The following is a 15,828-nucleotide window of genomic DNA, read 5'->3' as shown; positions in this document are numbered from 1 at the left end:
CCTCCTGGAAACACTCAGGGTTAAGTGTCTTGCTCAGGGACATGAGTAAGTGGGATTTGAACCTGTCACATTGTGGTCTTCTGGTTTATTAGAAGAGTGTCTTAACCACCATCCTTCAGAATTTTTAATTTATATTATAATAGAAATAGGGGTGGTAGTAGCCTAGTGGGTAACACACTTGCCTATGCACCAGAAGACCCAGGTTCAAATCCCACTTACTACCATTGTGTCCCTGAGCAAGACACTGTGTCTCCTGGGGGGGACTGTCCCTGTAACTACTGATTGTAAGTCGCTCTGGATAAGGGCGTCTGGTGAATGCTGTAAATGTAAATGTAGAAATACAATAAAAACGCTATCTGGCTTGTACTTTTCCTGTTAAAACCCAGAGAACCATGGACATATGAACACCATGGACATATCTTCTTTATAATTTAGTAACTACGTTCTTATTAATGCAATTATTAATTAGATGGAAAATACAGTGTGTGATGGTTAGACCCATTAGAGCTCTTTAGGGCAGTGGTGATCTAGCGGTTAAGGAAGTAACCCCGTAATCAGAAGGTTGTTGGTTCGAATCCTGATCCGTCAAGGTGCCACTGAGCAAAGCACCGTCCCCACACACTGCTCCCCGGGTGCCTGTCATGGGTGATGATTAAAAGCAGAGGACACATTTCGTTGTGTCACTGTGTGCTGTGCTGCAGTGTTTCACAATCAATTCACTTTTTAGGGTGGTGTATTAAGGCTATGAAGTTAAAATCTTTCACATTTCTTATTCGGCCCTGTCCTATTCTGCTTATTCTTGTCAATCAGGCTAGTAATATTACTTTACTTATCAAGAAAACATTGAAGAATATAGAGAATGTTTATGCTTTACATCCAGTTGCCGACAGGGGTCGCAGTTGAGCAGCGTTTCCCGAACACTGGGAGCATTTTATACGTCGCCGCTACTCCTGTCTGTTCTTTATCGCTCTAAAACGCGACAATGAAACAAGTTGAACCGAACTCGTAACTTGTAGCCGCTCCGTGGGAGTCCCGCGGCTCGACTCCACGCGGTCCCACGCACAGCGCGCAAAACCCGACACCCCGCGCCGCCGGGTCGGACCCTGATTGGCCGCGGCGCGCAGGACCGGCTCGGCCGCTCACGTGACGCCGAATAAATGCGCGCGCGCCCGCGTCCCCGGCGGCAGACAATCACGGAGGCTCGCGCGGGGCATGAGATCCACGCCGCGCGCCGCCGCCCGTCCCCACGCACGATGACCGGGGTCTTCGACAGCCTCGGCGCAGATATGCATTCCAACCAGATTACCTCCAGCGGCTACCGCGGCCTGCACAAGCCGCAGGAGTCCCCCACGCTGCCGGTGTCCACGGCCACGGACAGCAGCTACTACACCAACGACGGCGAGCCGCCCGCCGGACTATGCCAGGCGTACGCGTTCCACGGCGGCGCGCAGTACGGCCACAAGACGCCGTACGAGCTCGGCTTCAACTCCGGCTTCCCCGCGTACGCGTCCTACGGCCCGGGCTCGTCACCCACTCCCACGGACGCGGGTAAACGTCCGTTTCACGGTCCGGAGCCCAACTCTTATTGTTAGAATTCGATAAAGTTCTGAAGTGTTTTATTTTTTTTTTCTTCAGAAAAAGAGGAAAGCGAGCCCGAGATCAGGATGGTGAACGGGAAGCCGAAGAAGGTGAGGAAGCCCCGGACCATCTACTCCAGCTTCCAGCTCGCCGCGCTGCAGAGAAGGTTCCAGAAGACCCAGTACCTGGCGCTGCCCGAGCGCGCCGAGCTGGCGGCGTCCCTGGGCCTGACGCAGACGCAGGTGACGCTTCCTCGCTTAATACTCTACTACTACTACTACTCTACTACTCTATTACTCCAACTACTCTACTACTTCACTAATCTTAATACTTTACTACTGCACTACTACTCATACTCTACTACTCTAACTACTCTACTACTGCACTACTACTCATACTCTACTACTCTAACTACTCTACTACTCTAGTACTACTCTAGATTTCCATTATTCCACTACTGCTACCGTACACCTAATCCGGCTCAGATTTACAGTAGATAAAATTACATTAGCACAAATTAAAAAAATGGTGTGTGTGTATGTATGTGTGTGTATATATATTTATATATATGTGTGTGTGGTGTGTGTGTGTGTGTGTATGTGTATGTGTGTGTATAGAGAGAGTAATATATTACATATATATAACAAATTAAGAGTGATCTAGCTATTTTAGTGTACGACCTTGATATAGCCACAGAATAACTGTCGCACTAATAATAATTAATACTCTAATAATTCCCCTGGTAAATCAAGCATGCTATGTTAATTAAATTATAATTTAATACACATTTTGCAGATTTTTTTTTTTTTACGTAGATTTTATTGTATAATTTTTTTTTGTACTCCCATGGTCCCGGGGGAAGTTGTAACATGTATTATATACAGTACTTGATTGTGCTAGATTTTATGACGCAACAGTAATTATGATAATAATGTCAATTTTTATTTGTCTCGTTTTAGGTGAAAATCTGGTTCCAGAACCGCCGCTCCAAGTTCAAGAAGTTGTGGAAAAACGGAGAAATTCCCCCTGAGCAGCACGTGACCTCCAGCGAGTCCCCCCCCTGCCACTCTCCCCCCGTCCCCGCAGCGTGGGACTTTCCGGCGAGCCAGAGCCCCCCCAACACGACCGCGCCCACCTTCCTGGCTAACTACCCCCCCTGGTACTCGTCCCCAACCTCGCCCTCGCACCTCCAGCAGCAGCAGCAGCATCTCCACCTCCACCATCACCACCATTCCGCCGTCAGCGCGGGGACGATATTCTAACAAAAAGGCCGAGAAAGTGACTCTCCGTGCGGACCAACCCGCGGCCACGTTACGTTTAGGTGCCACTTTCTTACCGCACATCACACTGGTTTTACTTTATCGCCTTTTTTTTAATGATATGTTGCCGAACTGGATGACGGTAAAAAAAAAAACCCTCCTGCGATAATTTTTGTATTTATTTATTTTATTATTACAACTCTTTTTTTATTATTATTGTTATCATTAATTTTGTTTGGATATATTGGACGAACACCATTTGATTATTAAACCACTAAAACCCAAAGCGATGATTCTATAGATAATATAAAAGTCTGAGAAATGTAGCACACATCGGAAACTGTATCGTGCCTTTAAAAAAAAAAGAAACGACCTCGTTTTTCTCGCCATCGCTACCTTGTCGTCAGATTTGTTTCGCAGTCGATAGTGGTTTCGTTTGCATATGTACATAAAGGGGGACCCTGGTTATTTTTCTACGTGTGTAGCTATAAAGACATTTTTTCATGGCGTCTTCTGAAAAAAAATGCGATTATCGTTGTTGTTGTTTTTTTTTTTTTTATTTGAACTTTTTTTTTCTCTCTGTTGTATTTGGGACGAACTCATACTGAACATCACCTGTAAGCTACTGACACTCCCCTCCCACGCCCCCAAATCAGCTGTAGGCCCATGGAAATTCGGGGTGATTTACTATATTTTTCATTTCCTATTTATTATTTCGGAATCTTATATTAAGCAGTGCTGCATTCATTATGATTCAAACGTTATTTAAATAAAGCTGTTTTTTTCCTGTGTAACCTGCCGTCTGTATTTTGCATTTTTTCTCGCCTGCTTGAGAATGTATAAAACCGCATTATTATCATTTCATATTTCATGCCAGAAACAAACACCAGTCATGCACAGCGCACCGAAACCGTCTCTCTCAAACAATGAACTAAAATATAAATATATATAAATATAAAAAAAAAAGAATGCAGCCAGTTCGGGTTGCGCGCAGTCGCCGCGGGCACGGCGCTGGAGAGCAGCGGGGGCGGAGGCGCGCAGCGCGCCCCGGCATGCCGGCCGAACCCGGTCGGGCCCCCACAGACTCTCTGGAGTCGCGGCGCATCGTTCCCGGCCACTCGCGATCCACTCGGTTATTATTCCTGACTATTCCTTATTATTCCGTTAACATAGGCTGGCATACAATTACATTATTAATTTTATTAATTATGATTAAACAGATTATTAAAGTGTAGTTTCGTAGTGTGATTTGGATTGTGTTTAAATGCTTATTTAACGCAATGGAGTTAAAACACACACCGACACACACTTCATAACACGTTCCTGTCTGAACATTTCTGCACAAGGTGGAGAGGCGTCGGTTCCGGGTCCGACGGAAAAATACGTGAAAAATAAATTAGATTTATATTAGAAAAATACACTTTCCATTATTCCCGCGAGACTCTGAACGCCCGGTTCCGAGCCGCGTACAACGGCGGCAAAATACCGATAATATAAAAGCGATAATATAATAAAAAAAAGCACACGCGTGGACAAGTGCCAGCATCTGCCCGCCAGATGCTTCAAAAAAAGTCTGTTTCTCACCATGTGAACACCGATTTAAAAAAAAAAACAAAACCGAGCAATGAAAGCGACGACGCTAAATCATAACGCAATAAAATAAAAAAAATAAAATAAAAAAGGCGCTCCGCGGTCCGCAGGCTGGCGGCGACTTCCGGAATCCTGCAGACAACTTGAACAAATAATGCCACAGCCCTTCCCCTAATTCATACTCTGATCTGTAATTTCATCCACAATTGCTCCGGTTTCAGCATTCTGGCTTTCCGATCTGAAAGCCTGCAATTACTCCATAATTCTTCGCAATTTTGCATGTCCTAATATGGACTGTAATTTTTGCGCAAGACAATTTCCAGCTATTTCGAGCGTCAACATTGTCAAAGTTGTATGTACATAATAAATGGGAATATCAATGCATAGTTTTTAGCATAACATCTTGACTCCTCGATAATTATATCCGTTCGGAGCCTACGCGGAATTAGCCTGAATTGCGTGGCAAACTGCTGCTTAAAATTTTTTAAAAATTACTCATAATTTTCCCAAAGATTACCAAGATCTCGAGTGCACAATGTCATCAGCGTAATGAGGAGTAAACATTTATGCTAATAATCGGCAATTTTTCCCCCCCATCAGCTATAAAGAGGGGGAAATAAAGCTGGAATTTTTCAGTCATTTTCGGAACGGTGGCTGTTCCGGCGCTCGGCCCTGCTCGTGTATGGAGAAACTCGGGGTGGGGGGGGACCCCGAGGACCGTGAAGGTCGGGACACCTCGGGGGGCCACCTGTCCACCGCGCAGGGCGCCGAGGTAAGAGGACCTTCTTCTAAACTGGGGGCTGGTTCGGGGTACTATGGAAGGGGAGCGGTACCAAAAACGCGACCTTTATCCACGGGTCCACTGCAATGTGCGCCACGCGTCATAAAGGAGCGGGGATATCTGAGCGTGTCACGGCTCATCTTTCACAGAATATTTATTCCTGACACCCCCGGATTGGGGTTCAGGGAGGTAGTTTGTGCCCGGGGCGGTTTATAGAAGATCGTTTATTACGTCGTTTATTAATCTCACTGTACATGCGCGTGGTGACAATAAAGGGCATTTTATTCTATTCTAAAAAATTCGGTGAGATGACTGCGAATGCTTCTGGACTCGATCGGCATGATGCTCCGGTTATGTGTTTTATCGATTGTGACTTTCTGTCACGTGTGACGCGTGTGAGCGGCGCGTCGAGGCTCCGTTAACGCGGAGCGCGATCGTCTGCGGCGATTAAAGCCCGATCCGCGGCACTCGGCGCTCGGTAACGTTTGGCGCGCGCCTTCATCACGCGCCATTGTCGCCTTCGGCTAATTTCTTCTCCCTCGCTTTACACCTGCGAGCAATTTGCCGGCTTCCGTGTAACGGGACGAGCGTGGGGATGGCAGCTCACCTATTTCACTCCTCTCTCTCCCCCACCCTCATGCAGCCCCTTTCAGCAGCAGCGAAATCTCTTTTGTTAACAAAAGATTCCACGTGCGAGGAAAAAAAAAAAGCCGCTCATAATTATCCCCGAGATGGGAAACTGCATTAGAATAAATAAGGGCGAAATGACTGTAATTATGCCGGGTTTGATGGGTTCGTCTCGTAATCAAGAGGAGAATGGCGCGAAATAACGCTGACCCTCTTGGGCGTGCAGCTGCATTTCGGAGTCTTGTGGAGAGACCGAGGAATCGATTTTTTTTATCTACTTATTTATTTGATTAAAAAAAAAACATGCATCTCTCCCGTCGTGACGAATTTAGGTTTAAAGCGTGAACACAGATTTTTTTAAATCATGTGTCTCTAATCAAACGCTTAAAGGAACACGACGAGACAAATAATTGTTTTTCGGATGATTTTTTTGGTATAAAAGGCGAAATAAAGTGTCATGAACACTGTAGAAATGATAATACGTTGAAATGAAACGTCGGAACCTCTCCAACAACAAAAAGAGTAAAAACACCATCAAAGTAGCAGAGCAACATTAATCATCTAAATTATAGTAATATTGGTGTTGGTGGTCCATATCGTTGTTACAAAACTACAAATTAAAAAAATACCAGCCAAGAAATTAAGAAATTATTCTTTTGTTTGCATTACGTCGGTAATTGTTGATTTCTTTATTTTTTGTTAAAAAAAATTATGAAACGGCGTTTTACGAACATGAAGTGTGCGGGTAGTTTACGGCCTCAGTTTCCCACCAGCGCACGTCGTGACGTTTGTAATAATAATAATAATGATAAAAACGATAAGGACATCTCTGAGGACCACACAACAACAATGTCAGAATTAGTCGTGATAATTCCCGAGCACGGGACTGCGCGGACACACACATCTGGAATATTCCAGCTGCGGCGAGTCAAACGCGATAGTGCTTTATAAAGTGGCTAACGAACGTTGTTTAATATCTAAAACGATTACGCCACCTTCAAATCATTTATTGTATCCCATCATAAACCACGAACTATAAAATGCTGAAGGGATCCTCTGATATTTCTAACCATTTTTTCTGTTACATATGGCGCACTCGAGGAATTGTATTAACTATTTTTTTAAAACAATTTCTTTTTTTTTCCTTTTGGGGGGGTTTAAAAGCGCAGTTAAACCATCAATCCTGAACAAGAGCCCCTTTGAACTTCTCACTTTTACTTATCTCCATCTAAAAGTCTGAACTGCCCCCCCCCCCCCGCCTGGACCAAGCGCACCTGCTTCTCCTCCAATTATTCACTTAACACCCACCACCCACCCACCACCACGCTCCCCACGCACCCCGAAACCAGGGACCGACAGACGAGCGACGGCTGCGAATTCTCATACACTGATACATCATCAAATTTATATAAAAAACTTGAATTCTCCCTGAGAAGTTCTTCATTCAGTTAATTAGAAGGATCCCATTCGGATAATAATAATAATAATAATAATAAACAAATTTGATATACAGGCGCGACAAGGTGTTTTTTTATCGACAGCGTTTTGTTTTAAATCAGTTTTACTTTAAGTTTACACATTATGTACAGAGAAACAAAAAGGACAATAAATTATTCGGTTCGATATAAAACTATTCTCCTATGACTTGTAGACACTTGAAGTTGAACGAACATAGAACAAATAGAAAAAAAAAATCCTAATACACAATGCATCGAATACAGCACAAACCAACCGAACAAACAAAAAAAAGCCAGTCGATTATTTTTCTATTTCTGTACAGACAGGTCGATCGCGTTCGTTCCTCCAGATCGTCGGAAAGTGTTTGGTTACCGTGTTCATCCGAGTGCAGATTTGTATGGTCACTTTGCTGTCATGTCATAACTTAAAAACACATTCATATTAAATAATAATAATAAAAAAAAAAAAAAAAACAATTCTGGCCGACTTCAAAAAACAAACAATAAATTAGTTTAAATTAACACACAAAACGTACAACTAATCGAGGCTGGCAGAAGTGGTCCATGTCTGTTCTTTGGATTTATAGGAAAACCTCAGTCAGAACCCTGAGTCATTTATCCTTTCTGATCCAAAAATATAGTTTGCTTGACAAATGTATGCGTTGAATACAGTAATAATTTCTGAGAAGGTAGCCTGCTGCTCTGCTCTGTGCTGTCTGGGCTCACAAATTCAAGACTAAAAATTTTAAGTGGGAACTCAATTTTAAGACAATTGTTTTTTTCTTAAGCATCAAGGGCAATTAGCAAAAATGAACCAATAATTGAAATAAAAAAAAAAAAAAACAATTACAAATCTACATAAATATGCTGCTCTGACGCGTTACAGCTGAATAGAATTACTTTTACGCACATCAAAATGTCACACAAACATGAGCAGCAACATGAAGGTCCCACATTCACGGCGACCTCCTGTGTTTCCGGACGTGAGACGTCCTGCCTCCCCGGCGTGGCCGGCGGTGCCTAGAGACAGTCTCGGAACATCCAGGCGGCTCTCTGACCACCGGAAAGGTCAATGGTCAACTGGGATCTTTGGATCTATGCTCTGGAAATACGTCAGCGCTCGGGCCAGAGAGCAAGGCAGAGCCAGGTGACCGACCCCAGGCCTCCGGATCTGGGCTGATCCATGAAAAAACAAGGGCGGTGGTGGGGTTGGGGGTGGGGGTCTGTGATAGAGAGTCTTCCAGTCCGGGCTCACATGAGCTGAGGCTGCTGCATAGAGTCCTGGTGCGCCGTGGGGTACCACGAGGTGTAACTGGGGATGTAAGAGCCCGGCGTGCCCACTGACGTTTTCACGGTCGCAGTCGAGTTCCAGACAGGGGCAACTGATGGAGATCCTGCTGAAAGTCCACGTCCATTGGCCAGTGCGTTAGTGTCTATCGTCCCACCACCCTGCTTCATCAGTTTCTTGAACTTGGACCTCTTGTTTTGAAACCAAATTTTCACCTGAAAGAAGACAACTGTGTCAATACAGAGTGTACCCTCAAAACCCCATATTACTCTAAACACAAACCCAAACATCATCCTAAACACACCGTACCCTCTAAACCCCATATCACCCTAAACACACAGTACCCTCTAAACCCCATATCACCCTAAACACACAGTACCCTCTAAACCCCATATCACTCTAAATCCACTATATGTGCAACACCAAAAATCACCCTAAATACACAGTACCCTCAACACCAAACATTAACCTAAAGATACAGTACCCTTTAAACCCCATATCACCCTAAACACACTGTACCTACCACACAAAAAAATCACCCTAAACACACAGTACCCGCAACACCAAACATTAACCTAAAGATACAGTACCCTTTAAACCCCATATCACCCTAAATACACTGAACCCGCAACAACAAACATTACCCTAAATACACAGTACCCTTTAAACCCCATATCACCCTAAATACACTGTAACCGCAACACCAAACATTACCCTAAATACACAGTACCCTTTAAACCCTATATCAACCTAAACACACAGTACCCTCTAAACCCAATATAAACCTAAACACACAGTACCAACAACACCAAACATTACCCTAAATGCACAGTACCCTTTAAACCCCATATCAACCTAAACACACAGTACCCGCAACAACAAACATTACCCTAAATACACAGTCCCCTTTAAACCCCATATCAACCTAAACACATAGTACCCTCTAAACCCAATATAAACCTAAACACACAGTACCTGCAACACCAAAAATCCCCATAAGTACACAGTACCCTCTAAACCCCATATCAACCTAAACACACAGTACCTGCAACACCAAAAATCACCCTAAACACACAGTACCCTCTAAACCCCATATCAACCTAAACACACAGTACCCGCAACACCAAAAATCACCCTAAACACACAGTACCCTTTAAACCCAATATAAACCTAAACACACAGTACCCTCTAAACCCCATATCAACCTAAACACACAGTACCCGCAACACCAAAAATCACCCTAAACACACAGTACCCTTTAAACCCAATATAAACCTAAACACACAGTACCCGCAACACCAAAAATCACCCTAAACACACAGTACCCTTTAAACCCAATATAAACCTAAACACACAGTACCCACAACACCAAAAATCACCCTAAACACACAGTACCCTCTAAACCCCATATCACGCGAACACACAGTACCCTCTAAACCCCATATCACGCTAACACACAGTACCCGCAACACCAAAAATCACCCTAAATACACAGTACCCTCTAAACCCCATATCAACCTAAATACACAGTACCCGCAACACCAAACATTACTCTAAACACACAGTACCCTTTAAACCCCATATCAACCTAAACACACAGTACCCGCAACACCAAACATCACCCCAAACACACAGTACCCTCTAAACCCCATATCACGCGAACACACAGTACCCGCAACACCAAACCTTCGGCTACATACAGACTGCACCCCGCCAGCCAGGCCACGTTTTGGAGTAAGACGGGGTACCTGGGTCTGGGTGAGCCCCAGCGACGCGGCCAGCTCGGCTCTCTCGGGCAGGGCCAGGTACTGGGTCTGCTGGAAGCGCCTGTTGAGCGCCTGCAGCTGCAGGCTGGAGTAGATGGTGCGCGGCTTGCGGATCTTCTTGCCTTTGCCGTTGAAGCGCACCTCGCCCCCCTCCACCACCGCGTTCTTCTCCGTCTCGGGCGCTGGGATCGAGGACGAGCAGATTCGGCTATAATTACCCTTAATTGCATACATTGTTTACGGCGTTACGCAATAAATAATGAGCGAGCCCGGGTACCCCCTCTCTCTCTCTCTCTCTCTCTCTCTCCACCCGCGCACCCCAAAAAGCAGCAATAAGAAGAAAAAAAAAAACCACCACCAACAACAACAAAGTGTTCTCACCCGAGTCCTCTATCCGCGTCTGCGGGTACGTCTGCACGGCGCCGACGTACGGGCCGGACGCGTGGCCGCCGTACGCGTAGCCCAGCGAGCGCGGGAAGGGCGGCGCCGGGCTGTACGCGCCCTCGTGCTGCGCGTGGAGGCAGTGCATGGAGTAGTGGCCGTGGGACGCGGAGGACACGGGCGACATTTGCTGGCCCGGCGGCCCGAACTCCATGAAGACGCCCTTGCCCGAGGCCGGGCTGCTCAGACCCTCCGGCATGGCGGTCATTGTCATCGCTCGCTGCGTCCCCTCCGTCGCCGCCCGCTTTTTTCCCCTTCCGGCGACGGCGCCCCAAATTTAAGCGCGGCCGCTTTTTTCACGTTCCATTCATAAGAAAATGGACTCGAGCCTCGGCGGCGAGACGCCTGGGTGCGATGCGGCGGGTCCACGCTAACTCGCTCGGAGGTTTGAATCGCGGGATCATGAATATTTATCGGCGGCGGCCGCTGATTGGTCCGCTTCCTCCGAGAGCGACGCTGATTGGTAATTCCGGGGTTGGGTCCGGGGGACCTGATGAACTCGGGAAATAAGACAAAAATCGAGACGTGCGATGTCAACGGGGACGCGCCGAGGAGCCGCGGGCGACGGTTTAAAGAAATTGTAAAAAAAAAACAAAAAAAAAACACGAATTATCGGATTTTTTTTGGTCGATGTACGAAGATGCCGTTCCACGCAGTATTTTAATATTACAAACAGCACAGGGGTAGCCTGCTGTAAATGTAATGGCGCTAATAATGAATCATTTATAATTATGTACAATAACCTGAACTCAGCATCACGGCTGCGACGCCCGCACTGGCATCAACATTTTTGGAAATATGACGATTTTTTCCCTGCAATTTAAAAAAAAAATCAGAACCACGCGAGGACAGTTTTTTTTAAAGTAAAATATATAGTAATATTTATTTATTATAGTAATAAAAAGAAATAAACATCGGTGAGGCGTGACACTGGCGCTCTCGGGGTAAATAAATAGTTTGTCCACGCTGACGGATCCACGTGATCCGCGCTGGCGTGACGCCGCGGTCTCATTTTCACTCGCGTAATTAGGCCGTGCATTTAACACGTCCACGGGCGCGCGCCCGAGTGGATTCTGGGGGGCGTGGCGGAGATGACTGCAGGAGCCTGGCCAGAGTCGAACCCTCATCCTCACACTCACACCCCGTAATCTCGACGTATTATTCACATATTACAAACACACGCATAATGAAATATTATGGACCAATAAAAAGCCAGAGACAAACGGACGTTGGTTAATTGATTAATTGGTTGAGCACTTTGTCTAGTCAGCAGTGTTCGCTGTTTTCACCTCGTTTTATGCCTGTTTACGCGGGAGCGTGTGACAGTCACGTGGCACGGTGGCCGGACGCAGGGGACGCGGTGACGTGACGTAATTTACCCCACAGACGCCTCGTTACCGCAGCGGTGGGTAAATGCGTCCTAATGCATTCAAATGCGGCTAATGGTGCTGATTGATTTTCTAATCTCTCTCTCTCTCTCTCTCTCTCTCTCTCTCACACACACCTATTTTTTTAAAATCTCATAATTTTCATAAATCGCAAGGTAAGACGATTTTTAAAATACAGTATGATTACATTATTCCAAATGTCCTCCCTTAAAGTAACGACGGATATTAATTTTACATTTATGATATGTTTGCAACGTTCGACCGCCAATGTTTTCGTTCTTTATTCGTCAGCAATATACGGGCTGCAGTTACGCGTATTCTTCCGAGCATTTCTGCAAAGCTATTGCTCAGGAATTATTATTCATATTTTTAGCAACAATAACAATAGTAATAATAATAATAATAATAAATGAACGCTAGTAATAAATAAACGAAGGCCTTACCATTCCTCAGCCTCAGTCGTCTTCATTTTCATTTTCTTTTCATTCCATCTTATTCCCTCCTGTCGGCGTGAAGGGGGTCTCCTCCACGATTAAAAGGAAATTCCGTCACCCGGAGGTCACAGTCGGCGGACGAAGGTTCGGTGCCACCAGCCCGGTACTGGTCCACCGGCGCCGGATCACGTTTGACAAACTGTGCATTTTTATAAGGAAAATGGTGCTTGAAATTGTCCAATTTAAAGCAATTTGTTGTGAAATTACGTTCAAACGCCCCCCCCTCCAACACACAAAAAAAACAGCTCAAGAGATTCTTTATCACTGGCGAAAATAATAACAGTATTACAAGCAATAATTATCACGAGTCCGCGCTGATCACCGTCATTATAGTTCCAGCTCGGAACTCGGGGACCGTGAGAGGGGGACATCGCGGATCTGCAACTTCGATTATATATATATCTATAAAAACGAACGGATGAAGGAGATCGTGGCGCTGACAGGGGATGGAGATGAGCGGCGCCGGGTCCTCATTAACAGAAAGACGATCAGGGGTCGGACGGTCGGTGCGTCAACGACATTAAAACGTACGTCATTTCACTTGTTTTATCCTTCTTTTTTGGGGGACACGTCTGAGGGAAGAGGCCTTATTAAGAACCGGGTGAGGGTGAGGGCGTCGGCAGAGTGAGTAAAGGTGGAGTACAGGAGGAGACCGGGTGGGAGACCACCCCCCCCCCCCCCCCCCCCCTCCAACCCGAGCATGAGCAAAGCACGTTTCAGATCACAATGATGCCGATTCTGCAGAACCAGGTCCATTACACAATTAAACAGAAATCTCATTATAAACCACAATCACGTGGTTATTTTCTCCAACATAAATATCGTTTATTCAACATTTTCTTTTGAATTAACACTGTGATATTTTCTGCAACCCACGAGATATTCGATAGATGAATGAAGGACACTGATCGGGGTTTCTGGCTGGTAAACTGCGTTGATTATATATCGTCCTAAAATCCGCCACATCACTGAACATTAAACTGGTGAAACTGGTCCAGAGAATCTGTCAACTCAGTCACTGCAGAACTACGGTCTGTGGGTAGAGTCCTTATTTCTAAGAGTGGTTGAAAGTGATGAGTTATTAGGAAATAAAAACTATATTCTCAGCGGGGCGACGGCCCGCGGGCCTCACCGGCGATTAAAAAGACATCGTCAGAGTGAAGCCCACTCCGCCACCGACATTTCCCCACACTGACTTTCCCTGCACAAAAAAAAAAACAAAAAAAACAATTCAGATGCTGCGGATGGAAATAAAAGTTGAACGCTTGAATAATGTTATGTAGAGCGTGATTGCGTTACTGATGATGGCAGGTCGATTTGAATGGAGAAGCAGCCCCGTATCGCATGTGCATGTGCAGTTTATTTGCATAATAATACCATGAAGAACTGAAAGTGTTCTGTTTAAATATTTACATAAGTCATAAAATAATTTATTGGTGCAAATGATAAAACAGAAGGTGTATTTGTATTGGAAACACACACACACACACACACACACACACACACACACACAGACAGAGATGCAAGCATGGATACATAATTGGCATGTGGGTGGGGGGTCTGGGTGATGGGAAGGCTGATTTTGGGAAGCAGCCTATTGAGCCGCGTACAGAAGTCTATTGATGTGTCGGGAAAATGCTGCCAATTAATTGGGGGTGTGGGGGGGGGTCCTGTTTGTTCTTGGTCGTTTCTGACGAAAAAAATATTTTTGCACTGATCGGAAAGATACTGTAATCTCCACAAAAAGGTCTAGGAAGTTTTGACAGCCTGTCTCAGGCCAGCGTGCATTATATGTACAGTAATGAAACATAATTAGCTTCATTCATGCTGAACCCACCCCCCTTTTTAATTTTTTTTCTAAAAGGAGCAGCTGCTGAACTGCTGAGGGGGGAGCCTGACTTCCCCGAAACGGCACCAGGGAGGAAGCCTGGCCCGCACCCGGCGCTCTCGTGTGGGTTCAAGCCCGGCAGCCCCACCACGGGTCACGCCGAGTTTTCCACTCGGCTCTGACATCACGCATCCGAAATGCCATCTGTCTGAAGGGTTTCCTGTCAGACCAATCCGGTCTGGAGCCACCGTCCCCCAGCGCTGACTTCCAGCATAAGAAGGATCCTGTCACTGTCACATAAGGAGAAAATATGGATTTTTCTACTATTCTATTCCTTTTTTTTCAGCAAATACCTAAATTTGGAGGACATAAAGCATGTCAGGCACCATGAGAGCATCAGTGGATGCAGTCTGGAGGAAGCTACAATTATAAATGTGTTCAAGTTGACCTCACAGAACTTTCAATCCAGGATTTTACAACACTGCATGAATAAAAAAAAAAAAAAAATCACGTTGCATTGGGTTGCACTGATTATCCAGTTCTCATTTTAAAACACATAAAATTATGATCAGTGGCCATGATCACTACAGTATCGCATTATATCAATATCATTATCACTATATCAACATTTTTTCAGATAAAAACTAATTTTCCGAGAGCAGCCTGCCCCGCGGCACAGGATAAAAAAAAAAACTATAATCTCTCCTGCTTTTGTACTATTTTGGGAGTGGGGCATCAAAAATGAAAGGTGACAGAGTGGTACTTATTTTGTCCCCTGATCTACAGGTATCTCTCACCTGAGCCTCAGCGCCGATGGCCACCGGCTGCTGAGGAGGGAGAAGGGTTCCGTCATTACGCCCGCAACAGGGGTCAAAGCGCAGGGTAGGACCTCCCACCTGTCTGAAATTGGCCACGAAATGACCAATTACCTGAGAGACAGTAAGAAAAAAAACTTAACACGCTGGCGAGAAATGAAGAATCCGTTGGTAAACAGTGGCCCGTCCGGGCCTGTAATACAGATTTAAGTCCATGGAGAAAAATAAGACTTTTTTTTTTGTAATGAGCTGCTTTGGTGACAGTGTCCCACGGAATCTACAGAATAAAACCCAAATTGCACCGAATTGTCATCAGAAAGAACCGTTGAAGTTTTACGTTCAGTCAACGTTGGAAGACGTTGAGACAATGTTGATGAAATGTTCCATTGGTCCGACGCTGACTCAGTGGATAGTTTTCAAAAGTAAAAAAAAGTCATTTTAATTTGAATTTAACCACAAAATCAAAACAGTTATCATCCCAATTGAACGTGGAATCAATAACCTGAATTACATGGC

At 45.2% G+C, this 15,828-nt stretch overlaps 2 protein-coding genes across 3 annotated transcripts; one reads left to right on the top strand and one right to left on the bottom strand.

Moving 5' to 3' along the window:
• Positions 1–987: 987 nt before the first annotated feature.
• Positions 988–3,631, top strand: dlx2a (distal-less homeobox 2a). 2 transcript variants are annotated; one of them, XM_028991536.1, is made up of 3 exons: positions 988–1,548; positions 1,636–1,820; positions 2,538–3,631. In XM_028991536.1, exons 1-3 carry the CDS (start codon positions 1,158–1,160, stop codon positions 2,838–2,840), a joined length of 879 nt encoding a protein of 292 aa, XP_028847369.1. In that variant the 5' UTR covers positions 988–1,157; the 3' UTR covers positions 2,841–3,631. The 2 variants fall into 2 exon arrangements, with proteins under 2 accessions (XP_028847369.1, XP_028847368.1); XM_028991535.1 differs by having other exon boundaries at positions 988–1,554.
• Positions 3,632–7,454: 3,823 nt separating this feature from the next.
• On the bottom strand, positions 7,455–11,127 carry dlx1a (distal-less homeobox 1a). Its single transcript, XM_028991439.1, has 3 exons — positions 10,728–11,127; positions 10,329–10,528; positions 7,455–8,795 (listed from the first exon to the last, which is right to left on the bottom strand). Exons 1-3 carry the CDS (start codon positions 10,999–11,001, stop codon positions 8,544–8,546), a joined length of 726 nt encoding a protein of 241 aa, XP_028847272.1. The 5' UTR covers positions 11,002–11,127; the 3' UTR covers positions 7,455–8,543.
• Positions 11,128–15,828: the final 4,701 nt, after the last annotated feature.

This window comes from Denticeps clupeoides, chromosome 9, assembly GCF_900700375.1.
Source record: "Denticeps clupeoides chromosome 9, fDenClu1.1, whole genome shotgun sequence".
In the NCBI taxonomy this organism is placed as follows: domain Eukaryota; kingdom Metazoa; phylum Chordata; class Actinopteri; order Clupeiformes; family Denticipitidae; genus Denticeps; species Denticeps clupeoides.
Note: the sequence above shows the minus strand (reverse complement) of the source record. Positions and strands in the feature narration are given on the sequence as shown.

What these genes read in the sequence shown, in the direction of transcription:
- dlx2a (XM_028991535.1), top strand. Translation starts at nt 1,158, where the DNA reads ATGCGCGCGCGCCCGCGTCCCCGGCGGCAGACAATCACGGAGGCTCGC. An exon ending in TCCCACGGACGCGGGTAAAC is followed by an intron (nt 1,555 to 1,635) that starts GTCCGTTTCACG and finishes TTTTTTCTTCAG; the next exon opens with AAAAAGAGGAAAGCGAGCCC. An exon ending in TGGGCCTGACGCAGACGCAG is followed by an intron (nt 1,821 to 2,537) that starts GTGACGCTTCCT and finishes GTCTCGTTTTAG; the next exon opens with GTGAAAATCTGGTTCCAGAA.
- dlx1a (XM_028991439.1), bottom strand. Translation starts at nt 11,001, where the DNA reads ATGACAATGACCGCCATGCCGGAGGGTCTGAGCAGCCCGGCCTCGGGC. An exon ending in GACGCGGATAGAGGACTCGG is followed by an intron (nt 10,529 to 10,727) that starts GTGAGAACACTT and finishes CCTCGATCCCAG; the next exon opens with CGCCCGAGACGGAGAAGAAC. An exon ending in TGGGGCTCACCCAGACCCAG is followed by an intron (nt 8,796 to 10,328) that starts GTACCCCGTCTT and finishes GTCTTCTTTCAG; the next exon opens with GTGAAAATTTGGTTTCAAAA.